Below are 19,900 nucleotides of genomic sequence, written 5' to 3'. Positions count from 1 at the left end.
GTCCAGCTATTATTTTCCTTTTCATTATTTCTTTTTGGTTCTCCATTTGTCCTTCTGAGCTTATCTACTAGTGCTTTTTTATATCCGTTGCTTGCAGCGATATTATATATGATCTCAAGTTCTCTCTTATATGCCTCTTTTGTAAGAGGTATTCTTTCAAGACTATGTACCAAGTGCCTTAATGCTGCATTTTTATGCTGTTGAGGTGTTATGTATTATTGTGTCGGTGGCCGTTGGCTTCCTATATATTTCATAGTTTGTCTTTTGGCTTCTTTATCAATATTTATCGTGAGGTCTAGATAGTTGATTCCTCCGTCTTTTTTGGTTTCCATTGTAAATTTTATATTTCCCCGCTGCTTGCTGAGGTACTCCATTACAAGCTCTTCGTTATTAGTAGTTAAAACGCATATTATCATCCACGTATCCAGCATAAAATGAGACGCCTAATTTGGACTTCATCTCCTGTGTGTGTACTTTTCTTCCAGATTTTGCATGAACACTTCCATAAGAATTGCTGATGTGGGGCTTCCCATTCCAAGACCGTTTGTTTGTCTATATATTTTATTGTTGAATTGAAAATAGTTTTGACGTAAAGTGGTTCTTAGCGTATTTGTGATTTGTATACCTTTCACTTTGTTTTTTTGTTTTATGAACTATTGTTGACCTAACTATGCCCAAAGTCTCCGATAGTGGTATTGATGGGTATAAATCTTTTATGTCAAAACATACCGATTTGCTGTTCTTTGTCAGCTCTACGGTCTCAAGTTTCTCTATTAGCTCTGTTGTGTTAGCTATTGCATATTCGTTCCTTAGCTCCAGAGTATCTTTCAATATCGCTTTTAAATATTTGGACAGTTTGTAACATGGTGCCGATTTAAAATTAATGATGGGCCTCATTGGCGTGCCCGGCTTGTGGATTTTTGGTAGCGCAATCAGTGGAGGAGCCGAAGGGTTCATTTGGACCAATCTATGTGCCATGTTAGAATCTACTATATTTGTTGCATTTTTTATAGCAACTTTGATTTTTTTTGGTATTCATTTGTGGGAATAAAATTCCGGAAATAAAAGTCAAATCAGGACTTTTATTTTTTAACGCTAAAATAAAAGTCCGGCTTGATAAAAAGAAACGGCTTATCCGAATTAAACAACGAAATTAGTAAAATAAAAAAGATTACAGATGATCGAATCGAATTAATTAAGAAAAACGAGTAGCGTAAATGTAGTACCTGAATAAAATACAAATTATGAAAGACTAAATTCTTTAACTTGCTTATTTCAATATAAACCGGAAATGAAACTAAAACAGGTAATAGTCTAGTTGAGGGGTCGACTGCTAATACGCGTCCAAAAATATCGAGAGAGGTGCCAAACGACGCGTCTTGACATCAGTATTAATAATCCGAAGGCGGAAAATAAACATTTTGACTTGTTCAAAAGATATTAACGAAAGACCGAAAAAAGACCCGCGGGTACCTCCGAAACCGGGGGTGGGATGCATAGTATTTTTGCGCAGAACACTTTTCTGCGTTGGCGGCCTTCGGCCGCGCTTATTAAAAATTACCCTGTGTGGGTCTAACACCGGTTTGGAGACCAAAACTATATATATCCGCACAAAACACTTATGTTCACAATTTTTTTTTGTGGGTACGCAACACAACAACAACCACATGAAAATCGCCAACTTCAACTGCAAAAATCTCCGGACAGAGATACAATTTTTCTTTTCCGCCTTCGGATTATTGTTCTCGAGATTAATACGCGTCTTTTGAAACCTCTCTCGATATTTTTTGACGCGTATTAGCAGTCGACCCCTCAACTAGACTTTTACCGTAAAACAATTTTAATTATTTTTTAAAATAGATTACTTCGATCATTCTACTACCATTGGGGTTATAAATTCGACTGATCCCTATTTGAGTCCTTATTGACACGAAAAGGGTATAGTCTTTTTATGTTCCCATATGGGTACAAAGGGGATTGGTCCTATCGATCCCTTTCGGGTATAAATGGGTACAATTAGTCTCTTCAGTGCAGGAACGGTTCAACTCATACAAAGATATCAAAACTAGCATTGGTCGCATACTCCTTTGCGACACATCCCGGATTCATACTAGACTAATCGCATTTTTTGCAGGGAATGTTTTCACGTTTTTACCAATACAGCTACACTGTGTGCTCAGAGCAAATCTCCGCAAACATGCCATCCCATTTGCACGCATCCGGTACATTACAACTTCGACGGTGTGTCTTCCCACCTCTTTATCGTCAAAAGTTTCGATTTCTTTTTTTGGAAGGAAATTAACATATATTGCGATGTGCGATTCAAACGAAACAACTTTTTTGTTTTATAAACAAGATATTTCTGTTTTTGGAGGCGCGAATACTTTAAAAGGTGTTCATCGCGTTGCGTCAAGCGACGATTTATTGTTGTGCTTTTGCGCAGTTTTGTGTACCTACCTATTCATCCGCAGCTCGCTTGCTCATCCGGCAGTAAAACGTGCCGAACCCAAGTAATGTCTACGATGCGATGAGATTCATCAGCACAGCTGCTGAAGATGCTGTGTATGTGGGTTGGACGAAGCGTTGCCAATTTGCTGCTTGAGGAACCCGTTTTTAGCGCAGCACACAGGCGGCTGGTGAGTTTACGTCCGTATACTTAGTCAGCAGTACATTGTTAGCGGATGTATTTGTTTATTTTATTGTTGTTCTTGCTTTTTTTTTGTGGATGTGAAAATCGATGTAAAGCGATTTGCATTTATTTCGGTTACGCTAACGATTTTCAGCTTGAATACTTACTTCGCGTATATTTACATGATATTCCCAAGCGGAAGTACGCATACGAATACTCACACCCACCCACACACTACCTACTATTTAGCGGCACCCTTTTCCACACCACCTCGCACAAGTGCCGTTATTATAGCAGCTTTATTTCATTGTATAAATGTAGTATAGCTAAGTAGTCTCAAATATCGATTTGGTAAATTTAACTCATTTTTTCCTTTTTTTTCTCTTTTTCTTCTACTCATTCCAGATCAGCACCTACATACGAACTTACGTTCGCTCATTCGTTCTACAAGTTCGTCAATTCGTATCGTCGCGCCGTTCGCTAGATTAGCAAAGCAAGTAGATCATTGGGCGACCCAGCGACCCAGTAGAGCAGCAGTCGTATTTCCGTGTGCCGCTGGTCAACACACGAACAAAATTCGTATCGTGCACGCGTTTTGATTCAAAATGAAAATGCTTCCCGTACAGTTGTCGTTGAATCCGCCACTTGGGTTGTGGAGTGATATGTTATGGCGTTGCCCACCAGCGCCGTCCAGCCAATTAGCCGAACTAAAAACACAATTACCACCTTCGTTGCCATCCGATCCACGGTTGTGGGGACGCGAAGATGTTGCCGTATTTTTACGTTTTTGCGAACGTGAATTCGATTTACCTAAAGTGGATCACGATCTCTTCCAAATGAATGGCAAAGCCTTATGCCTACTTACACGCGCTGATTTCGGCCATCGCTGCCCTGGTGCAGGTGATGTACTACACAATGTGCTGCAAATGCTTATCATCGAATCACATATGATGCAATGGCATTTGCCAAATAGTCCGGTCACTCCAACCAGCCGTTATCCTCTATCACCGCACAGCCATCCACAGACGCCTACATGGCCACCAATTGGTGCGCCACCTGAAAGTCCGTTTCACAATGCGCACATGCATCATTTTATGGCACCCAACTCGGTTACTTTGAGTCCACCACCATCGGTTGATTCACAAGCTAGCAGCCCGCCACAGAGTCAAGAACAAAATTTAGCAGCCGCCGCTGCCGCTGCTGCAGCCGCTGTAAGTACAAGCAGTAGCAGTAGTAGTAGTACGAGCAGTAGTGGCAGCAGTAATAATGGTGCAAACAGCAATTGTAGTAATGGTAGTAACAGCAAAAATAACAATACAAATCTTGTGCCTCCATCAATCTCGGTGACAATGAGCTCAGGCAATAGCTTTGCGGCGCCGCATCATGCAGCCATTAGTACGAGCGCTAATAGCAATCAATCCGATTCGGATGAGGAAAGTAATTACTCGGAGTTGGCTGCTGCTAAAAGTTTAGCTAAAAGTGGCGCAGCTGCAGCTATGGTGACAGCACATTACAGCACGAGTCCACCTACGACGCCCATTTTAAAGGATATGCCACAGAGCTTGTCGCAACAGATTACCAATAGTTTTGTGAACTCGTGGTCACAGAGTCAGGCAGCTATGGATCAAAAGTATCAACCAAATGGTGGTTCAGCCTCGGCGCCGACCACACCCAGCTATATGCAGCCGGTGAAACGTGAATTTTTTCCAGAAACAACAGAGCCCAATACAAGTAAGTGTTGACTAGCCTTTTTCTAGCTTAACTAAACTAATATTTCTACTCGAACACTCTTCTTCTTCCTCTCTTTTATCTTCTCGTTCTTAGATGGTCGTTTGCTTTGGGACTTCTTGCAGCAGCTGCTCAACGATCGCAATCAGAAGTACAGCGATTTGATTGCGTGGAAATGCCGCGACACTGGCGTATTCAAGATCGTCGATCCCGCTGGTTTAGCAAAACTTTGGGGTATACAGAAGAATCATCTCTCCATGAACTATGATAAAATGTCACGCGCGCTGCGCTATTATTATCGCGTCAACATTTTGCGCAAAGTTCAAGGCGAACGTCATTGCTATCAATTTCTACGCAATCCAACTGAGCTCAAGAATATCAAAAATATTTCACTGTTGCGCCAATCCGTGGCAGGCAATGGTCTACCAACAGCAGCAGGCGTCAATGGTGCAAGTGGCTCATCAAACAACAACAGCAATAACACCAATAGTAACAATAACAATCAACAATCTCCAAGTACAAATTTGAGTAATACAAATTGGACATTACCTACGCATCATCAACAATCACCACAGCGTCACCAGGCCACGTCGCATGGCAGCAGCAGCAGCAGCAATAATATTAACTCCAGCAACAGTCACCACAGCCACCAACACAATCACAACCTGCAACACAATAACAATGGCGGTGTCGGTAATCAGCATATGAGTCTACCTGCGATTTCACAATCGGCTGCAGCAGCTGCTGTTGCTGCAGCGGCAGCAGCCGCTTATGGTCCGCCACCCACATCGCCGCTTTTCATGCACGCCATTAATGGTGCCTTCCAATATTTATCGAATAATACAGGTGCACAGCCAAATTCACCCGCCATGCCGCATACGCCCAGCGAGAAATTTCAATTTGGTGCTCTTAAAGTGGAACATAATAGTAGATCTTCGCCGGATCATGGCGAGGATTTGAAACCAACCGATTTAAGTGTGGCAGGCAATAGCTGCGAAAAACGGCCTTACTCCACTCCATCAGCAGAGGATTGCTATCCGTAAGTAGTGAACCTCTAGTTTATTTACTTTATGCGGGGAGCCCATACTTTCATTCAGCGACTGTTTTGTCTAATGTGAATGACCCTTACGGTTCCGATGAGCACCTAACTCAATACAAAAAATTATTGCATCTTCTAAGTTTTCAAGAGAACTTTGAATGAGCTCTTTTTCTGCAACGTCTTGCTAGGTTTTACTATAGTTGACAGTTACTACGATTATTGAGATACAACTTTGACTGTTTCTTCTCAGATAGCGATGTTTATTCGTGGCTGATCGTTATAAATAAGCAATATGATTTTAATCTGAGTTCACTCAAGATGCCCAGTAAACTCCTACATAGCGGTTATGCCAACGACCTCGCCCACACAAACTTAGCCGGGTTAGGGAGCTTGGAATATACCCACGGCAGGTACGCCTGTCGTAAGAGGCGACTAAAATACCCAAGTTATTCAAGGGCAGCATTTTGAAGGGAATGCCGGCGCAATTGACAGCTAATCCAACCTAATTGTCAATCTCTCATAACCGTGTGTTTCTTAGGCAACCGAGGCTCTGGCGACCACAAGCTTCTCATCAATGTAATCATAATAAATCGTTCCCGAGATGGGCGGGCTTATATCTTAATGGTGCTCTTATAAGAACGTACCGGATCTATATCCGCCAAAGGACCTACAACATCGATAATACTTCCCAAAACCTTCGGGGAGTGTTTTTATTGCTCCTCCATACTCGCTCACACCTTACTTCAACACCTAGCTATAGGTAGCTATACAATTCATCGAGTAGTTTACTACGATAACTAGTGCTAGTAGTAGCCGTACAATTCGCAAGCATCGGCGGCCACCGTGGTGTGATGGTAGCGTGCTCCGCCTACCACACCGGATTCCCTGGGTTCACACCTCGGGCAAAGCAACATCAAAATTTTAGAAATAAGGCTTTTCAATTAGAAGAAAATTTTTCTAAGCGGGGTCGCCCCTCGGCAGTGTTTGGCAAGCCCTCCGGGGTGTATTTATTCCATGAAAAGCTCTCAGTGAAAACTGATCTGCCTTGCAGATGCCGTTCGTAGTCGGCATAAAACATGTATGTAGGTCCCGTCCGGCCAATTTGTAGGGAAAATCAAGAGGAGCACGACGCAAATTGGAAGAGAAGCTCGGCCTTAGATCTCTTTGGAGGTTATTGGTTTATATTATCGCAGCTACTTATTTCTGTGACGGGAGCTGTGATTGGGTCTGTGATTCCTATTATTGGTGCGCGTGATGGCAAACGGGACGCAGATACCGTCACAGTCAGTCAGTCATCGTGATTGGTTCAAGCTGTCACTTCGAAGTGATTTTTAATCGCTGTGACAAAATCAGAAGCAAATCATTATTTCTCAACTCTATTCCAAACGGAAGTCTCCATGGTATACAACATCGTGTGAGGTTAAAAAGAAAGCTTGCTAATTTTCTACCTTGACCCCACCACGGAACCTTTGAGATGTCACAATCGTCTCGGTTGTCCCAAAGCGGACTAACTGCACTACTAGTGTAGATTTCAATTCCCTATGAGATTTGCCAATTTTTTTTTCAAATATGTCAATGTCTACTCTGAACATCTCAACCAATCTTTCTAGAACTAGGAGGAGATAATTTGAAACGCCGTCGAAACTTTTGATTTTGTATCTTCTTTCCCGACGCTCTTAAAGCAGTCCACAATGATCCTTCTGATGCAAAGACGCTGTACAAATTCGAAAGACGACATGCCTGTCGGACCTGCAGGTATTTTCAGGTGGTCTATACCTCTATTTAATATTCGAGTGAAGGTCACTACTACTGTCCAGGACCTCTCTATGTTCTACCCTTTAGGATTATGACATACCCTTTATTTAATAGTCAAAAGGCAAGCTTTTGGGTATAAAAGTCGTGGTGTGTTAATAAATGTTTATGGAAGAAAGATATATTAAAAAATTGGGGGTTTTAAAGGAGGTAAAAATGAGACTGTATTATAAAGATATCACAGGTCTCATCAAAGAACTACTGCCAGTGTTCTGAACCTACCGGCATACAAAGTTGTAGTTTACACAACAATCGAAAGATGAAGATTTTGGGAGATGTTTTCAGATCCCGCATCTCTTCTTTCGGAAGGTAGACTCATTCGGGCTAGCTTTCGGCTTACACACACGAATTTCAGGTAGAGGTTCTTATTTTTCAAGTGTGATCCCTAGGTTAGGTTAGGTTAGGTGGTAGCTACCCTGATAAGGATAGCTCACTTGGACAACACGAAGGTCCGTTGTGATACCACATGCACCAACAATAACGGTGACTTAGATCTAGCTACTTAGAGAATCGTTGGGTAGCAACGATAAAGCTCCGAATGATACAGATCTCAACTTTTGATAAACCCTCGGGAGATCCAAGTGAGTCGCGACCGAAGTACTTTCGCCTAGTTCTGGCAAAAGCTGGGCAATCAAGCATAAAGTGATTTGGTGATTCCACCTCATCATCCTCCATACAGCTGCAGCAGGATGGAGTTTCCAGTATATTGAGACGTACCGCATAGATACCCATGGGACAGTGCCCTGTCAAAACCCCAATGACCATTGATAGGTGAGCCTTAGTGAACCCAATTATTTCAGCAGACCTCCTGTCATCCACTTTCGGCCAGAAAGATCTTGCTACCCTGCAAGACGTGGTGTCCGCCCAACGTTTGCTGAGGTGACTCGAGGCGCAGCTATGGAGGAGCAATCCACAGGTGGCCAGCGGGATCTCGAAATCCCTACAGCCATCTTTATCCGGTTCAGTTGTACCGATGCGGGCTAAGAGATCCGCTTGACAGTTACCCGGGATATCACTATGGCCCGGAACCCAGATAATCTTAATTGTAAAATAATTCGATGCAATCGCAGGCCAGGTAAGGCACTCCCAGACCACCCTCGATTGCACTGTGGTTAAATTCCCTAACCGTAGTAACACTGGATAGCATTCCATCCACCGCATCCTTAATCGCAGCAACTTCCGAATACACTGCAGTGATCAGCCAACTTAAACTTGCGGCTTAAATTTAGCTCTTGACAAAAGACCTCCCCCCCCCCCACCAACCTTTCCATCCAGCTTCGACCAATCCCTGAGCAAGTTAACCGGTCCCATGCCCCAGATAATTCCTCTTCCCCACTCCTCTCTCGGTGGAATGACTGGGGTGAAGGTTGTATAGGGAGCAGTTATCGGCCGCGGCCGCCTTTCCCGCAATATCTACTGGGTATATGTTCAGCATGACGTTCAGTGCCAAGGTAGGTGTTGTTCTGAGAGCGCCACTGATACCGTCCGTTGCACTGACACTAACATTTTGGAGGTGCTCGCCGTGTCCAGTTCTTTCCACCAGACCAGCACCCCATATAGCAGAATCGGTTTAACCACCATCTCATAAAGCCAGTTTACTACTCCTGGCGAGAGCCCCCATCTCTTTCCGATAGCCCCTCTGCAGCAGTACAAGGCAATGGCGGCCTTCCTGGCCCGATCTTCCACATTGGGTCTCCAGGACAGTTTCTTGTCCAAAACAATCCCTAAATGCATATTTAACCCTATCAGAAAATACCAACGGTACCCCTCCAATCGAGGGAGTTCTGAAATCGGGCATCTTATATCTCCTTGTAAAAAGAACCAATTCCGTTTTCCCGGGTTGACCGCCAATCCACATGATTCAGCCCACCTAGCCACAGTATCCAGGTAGCCCTGCAGAACATCGCGCACGGTGCCCAGAAATTTGCCTCTGAGATCATCTGCATAGGCAACCACCCAGCTCCACAAGAAGCTCGTTGACTACCACAACCCAGAGGAGAGGAGATAGGACACCCCCTGTGGCGTGCCCCTGCACACCTTCCTCTTAATTATGGCCCCTCCCCACTCCGATGCGACAATTCTGCTGCATAGAAGTTTGCTTATAAATTCAGCCAGAGCCGACTCGACTCCTAAACCCACCAGAGCTCTTTCGATTGCCCCCGGTAAGACATTGTTAAAAGCCCCCTCGATGTCTAGAAAGGCACCCAGAGCATACTATTTGTGTTCTAGGGACCCCTCTATTTGCTTTACAATCGAATGGAGAGCCGTTTCCGTCGATCTGCCCTTGCAGTACGCATGATGTGAAGCCGACAGTAACCCCCGAGGTATCCTTTCCCGTAGGTACAGGTCAATCAACCGCTCAAACGTCTTAAGAAGAAACGACGAGAGACTGATTGGCCTGAAATCCTTAGGTGATACATGAGAGCTTCTGACGGCCTTCGGAATAAAAATAACCCTAACCGTGTGCCAAGACTTCGGGATATAGTTAAGCCTGAGACAGTAAGTATAGATGAAGGCCAACCAGCGGCAGGAAATCCCCAAAGACTTTTGAAGTTGCGCAGGAATGATTCCATCCGGGGCCGGAGACTTATAGGGCTTAAACGACCCTATAGCCCAGGTTATTTGACTTTCCCGTATTGGAATGGCAGGCACTTCTGCATGGCCAACGACCACCGACCATGCAGGCGAAGATCCCTGCGCAACTGGGACATCGGGAAAATGATTGTCCAGTAAAAGCTTTAGGGACTCCTCGCTACTCATCGATTAGTCCCCACCATCATCTCTCAGATATCCCAGAGGAGCGGGATTCCTAGAGAGTATTTTTTTAAGCCTCGGCGATTCATTGCAGCCTTCTACGTTTTCGCAGAAGTTTCGCCATGCATCTCGCTTGGCTATCCTTATTTCATATTTATAAATCCCCAGACTCACCTTATAGAGCTCGCAGTCCGAGGGTAATTTACTCCTCCTGGCTCTGTTGAAGAGCCGCCGACTGGACGCTCTTAGGTCGTCAAGAGAATCCGACCACCAGGGCGGCTTGCCCTCCCCCCTGTAAGTTTTCAATTTGCAAGACAGCTGAAAGGTGCTATTGCTTGCCGAGGTGAAGTTTTCCACCAGAACGTCTATCTCAGATTCGGGCAGGTCCGAACTAACGGTAGGCGCCGCAGACAATAGCTCGCCCAGCTTCCTACAATACAAGTCCCAGTTAGTACTTAGGGTTCCCAAAAGATATTTTACCGGGACGTTCTTCGTTCACCGAGAACAGAATATATCGGTGATCAGAGAAGGAGTGCTCGTTGAGAACGCTCCAGCCAGATATCCGACCTTCCAGTTCTCTACTAACCAGGGTGAGGTCCAGGACCTCCTCCCTTACCGCAGTAATAAAAGTCGGGTCCTTCCCCCTATTACATATACAAAGTCCCTCATCTACAATAAAAGTAAATAAAGACTCGCCTCTAGTGTTGGTATCCGAGCTTTCCCCGATGCTATGATGGGCATTAGCATCGGCACCGATGATCACGCCAACGCCTCTCCGCCTTGCTTCAGCGGTGATTTCGCCCAGTATCGCAGGTGGTGGTCCCGCTACGTCCCCGTGGGGCATGTACGCTGAGACCACCCACATTTCATTACTTCCTCGCTCGAGGCAGACCGTGGTTACCTACTAGCCTCCCCATGCACCAAGGTGTTGAATTTTCCAGTCCTTAATCCAGAAATCTTACTGCCGTTGCTACTCAGCCACGGCTCCTGGACAAGGACTATATCCACTCCGCCTTTTTCAAGGCAGGGAAACAAATTTGCGGAAGCCGCCTTAGAGTGCTGAAGATTGATTTGACGGATTTCCATCAAAACCGCTCTTCTTCCGCACCCCATCCTTGGCGGATTCGTGTTAGTCGTGTCCATTCTAAAAAGTCCCCCCTCAAGGCCGCTATCCGAAGCCGATTGTGTAGTCGCTTTTAAACGGTCTCGTGGTTATCTATGCTACGCAGGGAGGCCACGCGAGGGTTGACGCATTACTTTATGAGTAATGCGTTCAGAGCCAGACCGGACGCAAAGCGGGAAAATTTTCAACCGCACCTACACCACCAACGTAACGGCGACGGAGCCGGAACGTACCTTGAGGCCCGCCACAGTTTTAACGGGACGTGGGCAGGTGTAGCATTAGCCTACCAGCCATTTCGGTAGGGTTTCACCCCGAACTACTAAGGTGGCAGAATACCGCACCTACCAGCCAAAAGTCATCAAGTTAAAATTTAATGTCAATAATCAAAAGCCCTAAACAATCCAGTTCGTCACAGTTGTGTACCGATCTTGACTCTTAAGAGTCCTCCCCCCCTTGAGCTCGGCACAATTACTCAGGGGTGCGGGTTTTATCGAGTTGTCCTCTCTAGATCCGCCATTATCAGTAGAAGCAGGGGCACCTCGTGCAGGACGTGATAACTAATCACGCGTGACATTCGTCACTATGGCCGGTCTAAGACTGATAACAGTCCCTGATTCAGAGCCTGGAACCACTTATGATATCCAAGCCAAGTATCTTAGCACCCAGTGTGATCCCAATGAGAGCTCAATTTTAGACGGGGACAGCAATCAGATTGAACATATTTGTTTATTTTTGTGGTAACAATAGCAAGTATGTAGGAAGAACAAAGTACTAACTCATCGGCAACACTCCTTAAAACTTTCGGAGAATTCTATTTTCTTATTGATTAGGTAATGATTCCTTCCCTCATTTCTGAACCATACAATGTGGTGTTTTCCTAATTCTCTATTTTATGTCAAAATCGTACTGCGTCGGAAGATGAAATGTCACAGCTGGTAAAAAGAAGTACCAATCAGATGATTGTCTTCCACTACCTCTTTGGTTCCGCCAGAAGAGCGATAAAGAAGTTTAATTTCTATAATTGTGCATCAAATGAGTGATCCATTATTTCTTAACTCTTATTCTCACTTCTTTTCAAAAATAGATTGATACGCAATGCAGATGGGCTAACCACAATCAAATTGATACGATATAACAATGAGAGCAATGAAATGGCAGCAGCCAAACAAGCAGCACATGAGAATGAAAGACAACAACAGCAGCTACATCAACAAGCGAGCTGCGCTACAGATTGCAATAACAGTGCTGAACAGCAGCAGCAGCAACAACAACATACTCCCATGGAGCATATGGATAATGATGGTAATGACGATGAGACAGGCTCTCATATGGCAACTGATTTGCGCAAATAAGGCGAAATATCACAAGCAGCGAAGAGAAAGAGCAATAAAAGAGAGCGCAAAACGTAGCTGTGCTTAACTGGCGTTTTCAAATTTATGACAATACATATATATGATACGGATGTACAATAGACGATGGTGAGCAAAGAGTTAAACAGTCAGCTGCAATAGCTGAGAAACAGGACAATCAAAGTAGAAAATGGAATGCGCATTAAGAGAGTGAGAGCGAGATTAATCAAAGGATAGGCAGATATTTAAATATTTGCAATACCTGCAACAAAATTTCTCTTCACAGAAAGAGATAGAGAGAAAGAAAGTGCGCGCTCTGCAGCTCTTCCACTTTTCTACAATCAGTGCCAAATTTTTGCTCAAGCAGCGTCAGTGTTATAAAACAGTGGTGGGCAAATTATGTTCCACTGTTATAAAGCCCCATTTTATGAAAAGTAGTTGATAGCGATCGTAGCTGTAAATACAAATGATCGTTGCACTTCAAGTGATTGAAATTTCGTGGAAGAGAAATATAAAAAAAAAACAAAATATATTTAGTTAATGGAACGATTCAAAAAGTGTGCAAGCACATAAGCAAATAACTACATTTTAATGTGTACGATAATGAATAGAAAATAAAGTAGTTTAAGTGTTTAGATTAAAGAGCTTAGATTTAAATAATAAAATTATATATACATATAAAGATATAAAAAAAAATATTATATATAAATCTATATTTACAAAACAAAAATATGAAATAAATAACAAATCAAATATGTTAAATTCAATACAGTCTACGCTTAGATACCATTAAACTCTGCCTTGCATTTATTTTGCAAGTGAGACGTGACCAGGAGCTTCTTAAGATAAATTTTACGCTGAGGATGAATCTGAGTAAAAACGCTTACAATAACTACATATTTTCGAACAAAGTTTAAACATTTTTACTCTGTATGCTTAATCTCAAATCAGATGATGTGAAAAATCATATAATATAAAGTCATATGATCTCAAATCATGAAATTAGATTATATGAAATGTGATGAAAGTATCACTAAAAGTTAAAATATATTATTTGTTTGCTGATATCAAACAGATGATGTGAAAAATCAAACAATATAAAGAAATGTGGGACCACATATGATTGCGGAATGAATTTTAGTTAACTTTCTTCTGAAAATCTTAGAAGAGCTTTGGCCGCGTTTTTTAATATATCATCTGATCTGTTGTGTCGCATTTGTTTGAATATTTCATCAGATCATATTACGTAAAATCATTTCACATGAATCAAAAAACATTGAGATCATACCACATGATATCTTATCATATTATAGTTGAAATCACATCAGGACTCCATGCGATGTAAATATGAATTTAGATATCTTCGCATTACTTAACAGATCAGAAGAGATGTAATCAAGTGACAGGGAATTAAATCTGTTTATTTTGAATGATTTCAGGTCACTTCATTTCACATCACATCGGGTAATTTATAAAGTGTGCCAGATGATATGATATAATTTGATGATGATCGATCACTTCATATCACATTAGCCATCATATCAGAACCAATAACTTCAAAACTCATCAGATTTTATAAACAAAAACTTATTTCAAACTTTCCTGCTATAAACTTTAAAATCTTGATAGATATGATCAAATGAGATTAGATTTAAGATCACACCACGTAATCTTTAAAAAGAATCAGTTGATATCAAATCAGTTGATGCGAAATCACATCACGTCCGAACAAAAAGCTCATAAAAAATATTGAAATTTAATTCTGTGGCAACCATGCATGATATTCTTACTTATGAGCTCAGATTATAATTATAATTTAATGAAAATGGCTTCCATTCGGCTCCAGATTTCTCACATTCAGCATTAAATTTCACTTAAGAAACAACTGGATTGGTTTCATTTGCACGAAAATGTAGAACAGTTGCAGGGCTGTGTATGTAATACTTGAAAAAATTTATAACAGTTCAGTTCTGACAAAAATATATTATATACACAAATATTAATTGCAAACACACAATCACAATACAATTTTAACACTCACACACTCAAAAGAAAGTTAGTATGACAAAAAATGCAGTTTTTGTAACAAAGCCGTACTGGGACCACCAGCCCCAGCACGGTCAAGAGAGGCAAAAGCTGTTGAGATAAAGTTTCAATTGCGAAGCTTTTCAAATAAAGTTTAAGTGTGAAGCTTTTTTAAAAATCTGCATTTCTAGTATTTTTTTTATTTTGATCAAAGATTTAATCTTGGTACTACTAAGGCATACTATTGCAGTGTTCAGACTTGGGTTATTGGGCTTGAAAGCTCAAGCAGAATACACTCGGAGTGCTTGCCAAACACTGCCGAGGGCCGACCCCGCTTAGAAACATTTTCTTTTAATTGAAAAAACTTGGTTTCTAAAATTTTGATGTTGCTTTGCCGGGGGCGTGAACCCAGGATCTTCGGTGTGGTAGGCGGAGCACGTAATGTGATGGTAGCGTGAAATAGTTAATAGAAAACTCGCTAAAATTAGCAAGCTTCTGAAATTTTTTGAAAAAAAAGAACGTTGCTGGTTAAATTGCATCTGAAAACTGGCAACTCACACAAAAGTTTGGAAAAAGTTCACTCTCTTAAACTTCAAGCTGCAGACTCAGAGCTCGTCCTAGTTATGTGAGGACAATGCAAATCAAATTTTTTACAGCTTTCTTAATAAAAATTATTGACTACGTAATTTTAGAAAATTATGAAAAGAAACATACATTTTTTTTTCTTTTACCTTGATTATATTATTTTCAACTGTACCCATGGGAGTCTTCACCATTTGAAAGTTTAAATGTGCCAATTGGAATTTAAGATACTTCTGTTTATAAAAATTTAGTTAAATGGAATAAAAAATTTGAAATTTTAAATTTTGTTTTGAAGAAGTTACAAATATTTTGTTTTTATAAATTTCAAAAAAACAAAAATTGTAGTGAAAATATTTTAAAAAAAATTTTTGCGTTTTGTCCAAGCCGCATGCTATGATTTTTAATAAATTTAGCAAAGCAAAAATCAAAAAATTCTGAGAATATTTTCAAAGCTTACACTTTCAGTATGTAAAAATAATTATAAATTAGTTTCGCTTTAGTCTAAATGAAAAAAATATTTAAGCTTTACAACAAGGCCACGGAACAGGTTTCAGCTATAACGCACAGTGGGGTATTTTGATGATATTAATATGCCATTCCAATTCAAATCTTTCAATAACAATAAAAATTGGAATGGTGATAATAAATTTGGATTTCAAAATGTAGAAATTACACAGAACTTAAAAAAATTAGCATCGAAAGTATCATATGAAGTAATCATATTAAAGCAGATCGCTACATATCTGATCACGAATAACATAATGTAAAACTAAATCAGATATCAGATGAGGTAAACTCGATAAATGCATTTAAAAGTTTTTTATAAGATCAGTTAATTTAGTCTGCTTAGCTGTGATCTCTGTATCGTTTGACGTCATAACAAACCAACTAAAGCTGCAGAGTGTAAAACGGCGCATGTTATACCATCATTAATGAGTCATTCAAGAATGTGATGATTGAACCTTAGCTTATAAAATATGTGAACAGATCACAAAGTTCGAAAAAATACATTTGAAAGCTTTAAAATGTAAAAAATATATAACTAAGGTCAGTAAATTGACCCAGCATAGATGAGATCTAAGCTTGATAAGTCATCATATCAGAGAAGATGAGACGTACTGACATTAGATTCAATCATGCCACAGAAGATGGTCATAACAGGTTAAGAGGCTGATTCTAATGCAGTGAAAATGAATAAAACGAATGAATGAAAATGAATAAAACGAATGAATGAAACGGAAGTTTTTTGCGTTTTCATTGCCTTGTTTGTTATTGGCGGTTTGTAAAAAATAAAAATAAACAGGCAAACGGTTTTGACTTTAATAGAAATTTTGATCATTGATGTATATAGAATAAAATATCAGAACAGATCAGGATGATAATTTTCACTATCGTAATGGAAATACCATATTTTTCCGTCTGGCTATTTTGCCTTATATATCATAACCAAATCATTGATCACATCAGATGCAATCATATCGCATCATATTAGAACACATCGTATGACATCAAATATCAGACCAAGCGAGGTTGATAATTTTCAATGGTATAATGGAAATAGAAAACATGCTCATCTGGCTTTTTCGCATTATATCTCATCACTAGATCATTGTTCACATAAGACGCAATCATGTCGCATCATGTTAGAACATATCGTGTGACATGAAATATAAGACCAAGTCAGGATGATGATTTTCACTGGTATGATGGATATATTACACTTTTTCATCTGGCTATTATGTGTTATAACTCATCACTAGATTACGATATTCTCTTGCGATAGATACATATATCATGTGCTAGTCAAACATGAAGTATCCAAACAGATCAGGTGATAAAATTTAATAAGATGAAGTCGGAAAATTACAAAAGTTTTGATAAAGTTTAAATCACGTGATAGCAATCCACCTATATACATTAGACTGGGTCATTCCGCGTTATATCAGACCAAATGCAATCAATTCATACCAGATTATACCAATTTAGAACACATGATATTAGATCACATATTAAAGCAAACAAAAACCAATTAAAATAGATCACGTAAGATGAAATCAAAGCAAATCGTATTAAATAAAGTCATATCGTATCATGTGTGTCAAAATCAGTTCATGCCAGGTAACACGATGCAATATGAAACAATGTAAATTTTAAAGCTTTCAGACTCGCTGAAGAAGGCGTGATAGCGTCAAAACGCGTAGTAAGCAGAAGGAAAATTCAACTTCGCTTTCACATTTATCAGTCCAACTCAGTATGACTTATTTCAAAAACGTTTTTTATAACGATTTTGGGGAATTTTTACTAATTTTTTGTTCACATTCGCAATTCAAAGCTAAAGCTAAAGCTTTTAAATACTTCTAGCTTTAGTTGTATTGACTGTCGAAATATTGAATTTGGGTGCAACTTTTTCTACAAAATACTCCGCTGTGCAACGCTACACACGCGCATACATACATATACATATGTATACGAGAAAAAAAAATTGATTTTAGAAAAGCACATATTCATACACGGTTACACTTACATATAGCGTGAGTTATAATTAAAATTGATTTGTTTTATTGTTGTTAGTAGTTTTAAATTTAATGAAAAATAAAAATTTTCAATTTAAAATAATTTAAATAGTATGAGAAATAAACTAAATCCAATGAATTTAAAAAAAAGGAAAAATATTTTTAAATTTAAATAGTTAAAACAAATATGCTAAGATGTTTTTTGTAATTAAAAAAATATTAATATTATTAAGCTTTGTAATTATTTTTTAAGTGAAATACGCGCCCAGCATAAAATACTCCAAATACACACACACAAACAAACCTGCATAGTAAATATGTACGTATCAACACACATACATATCCCAACAAACCTTTCCCCTCGACAATTATGATAATTTTTTTTTTTACAATGTAAAACAACAATAAAGCAACGAAACATGTAAAATAATATTTTTTTTCAGAAATAATTTTTTTGCAAATAAAAAATGTGATAGAAAACAAAAAATGCAAATGTGGAAAAGTTATATATATAAAACAAAAACAGTTTTAAATGTTTAGAAAAAAATCAAAAAGGCTTGTTTACTTTTTGTTGCTTCAAAATTGGCTTTAAAATTAAATTCATAAAAATTAAAATTTGATTAATTTTAAAAATAGTATTTTTTAATTTAATAAATAAAAAAAATTTTTTTTGCATCCATTGGCTTCCATTTTCTTTGTGTTAGTACATTTTTTATTACCTAGTAGTAAATAGTTTTTTTTTTTTTAATTGTAATTGAAATTGTATGTATTAATGAATAATATAAAAGAAATTTTGACTTTAACATTTATTTATAAATAAGTTTTAGTTTTATACTACAACACAATATTAAATTTTTACAAATAAAAAAATAAAAAATTTTAAATCTTCAAAAAAAAAAAAATATATATATATATAAAAAATTTTCTTATTTTTTATGAACGAGCTAATATGTTTCAAAAACCCTCCTAAAAATGGTTACAATACCAAGTTTCCCCGGGATGGTGTTGGGAAGTCTCACACTAACCGCTATACCACTCGAACTCAAAAGAAATGGTGTAAAGATAGCACTTGTGGACGACATGGATAGCAGAAGCATGACCGTTCGGAGGTTACCGTCCTGGATCGCCAGATGAGGGCTTAATGTTAACCCGAGCAAAACGGAACTCATACTGCTTAGTAACAAAATCGAATTCCCAATAATTTCACCAGTAAGATAACATGGCTTTGAAAGTTTAACTAGAAACATTGAACCTGAAATTGAATAGATAAAGCATAAATTGGATATGTTATCATGTCTGGGAGACTTCTCCATACTACCGAACGCGTCTAGAGGCAATCCCGGTGAACACCAAGCCGTCGTTCTAACTGCAACCAGAAAACATCTTCAGACTCTAGGCAAGCTACTGTAGACTAAATTAATCCTAGTAGAGAACCGGTCCGGTGCAAGCGGCTCAAAGTGAATCCTAAGGCTGAAATGGTTCTATTCACCAGACGCTAAACAATACCACTTTCAAAGCCATCGAAATTAATCGGGATAAGGCTCCAACTCTCACCAGAGGTTAAATACCTCAAAGTTATTTTAGATAGTAAATAGGACTCGAACGAGTATGTCGAAGACAGACCCAGAAATACCTCTAAAGCAGCTGTGAGCAAAACGTGGGGTTAAAGCCACACATTATGCATAACTTTTAACACGCGATCGTTAGACCCATCTATTCTATCTAGCATAACGGTTTGGTGGCCGGCATTCTAAAGAAACAGCACAGTCAGCATTAGACTAGCAGCGATCAGCCGCAATGGAACAGTAATCTCCACACCTACAAAGGCTCTAGATTTTATGCTTAACCTCCTCCCAACAGACATGTAGGGTAATCTCAAGTCGAGTTGTTTTCCATTCCGGAAAGCTTTCACTACGCCGACCCTTCCTCCAGACAAGAAATTCTCTATCAAAATCTGAAGGCGGCAAAAATGGCATGATATCTCCTCCCCAAACCTAACGACAATGGGGGCAACGTACATATCTCCTCAAAAGATCTTTGGCTCTATTTAAGTATTTGACTTGCGAGCCATTAGAGTATTTCAGGTGCAACTCACGCCATAATGGAGACTATCTAAGAATCTCACGTCCGTTCATGACTCCGAACCATACATAATCATACAGTCAAGCAGCGATCAATGCTCTTCAAGACAGGAGCACTTACTCAAAGTTTGCATTCGATTTCAGACAGCCACAGGTGTACCTGGGAACTGTGTTGCTGATGAGCTTGCGAGAAAATCCACTTAACAGACCGCAATAGATCAGTGAAGGCACATCGCTCCTTCTCTTGCCATGTGCAAACACAATC

The 19,900-nt window shown here is 39.7% G+C and overlaps 1 protein-coding gene across 28 annotated transcripts in view; it reads left to right on the top strand.

The window, feature by feature from the left end:
* aop (anterior open) overlaps positions 1-18,456 on the top strand; it is a 164,986-nt gene extending 146,530 nt beyond the window's left edge. For all 28 annotated transcript variants that reach the window (XM_067767417.1, XM_067767416.1, XM_067767411.1 and 25 more), the window contains 3 exons: positions 3,035-4,360; positions 4,454-5,396; positions 12,170-18,456. In XM_067767417.1, coding sequence (XP_067623518.1) covers positions 3,235-4,360; positions 4,454-5,396; positions 12,170-12,437 — 2,337 coding nt within the window. In that variant the 5' untranslated portion in view covers positions 3,035-3,234 and the 3' untranslated portion in view covers positions 12,438-18,456. The remainder of the gene's footprint in view (positions 1-3,034; positions 4,361-4,453; positions 5,397-12,169) is intronic.
* Positions 18,457-19,900: the final 1,444 nt, after the last annotated feature.

The sequence above is a fragment of the Eurosta solidaginis genome, chromosome 2 (genome assembly GCF_040869045.1).
Source record: "Eurosta solidaginis isolate ZX-2024a chromosome 2, ASM4086904v1, whole genome shotgun sequence".
NCBI classification, from domain to species: Eukaryota; Metazoa; Arthropoda; class Insecta; order Diptera; family Tephritidae; genus Eurosta; species Eurosta solidaginis.
This window is presented reverse-complemented; position numbering and strand designations above follow the sequence as displayed.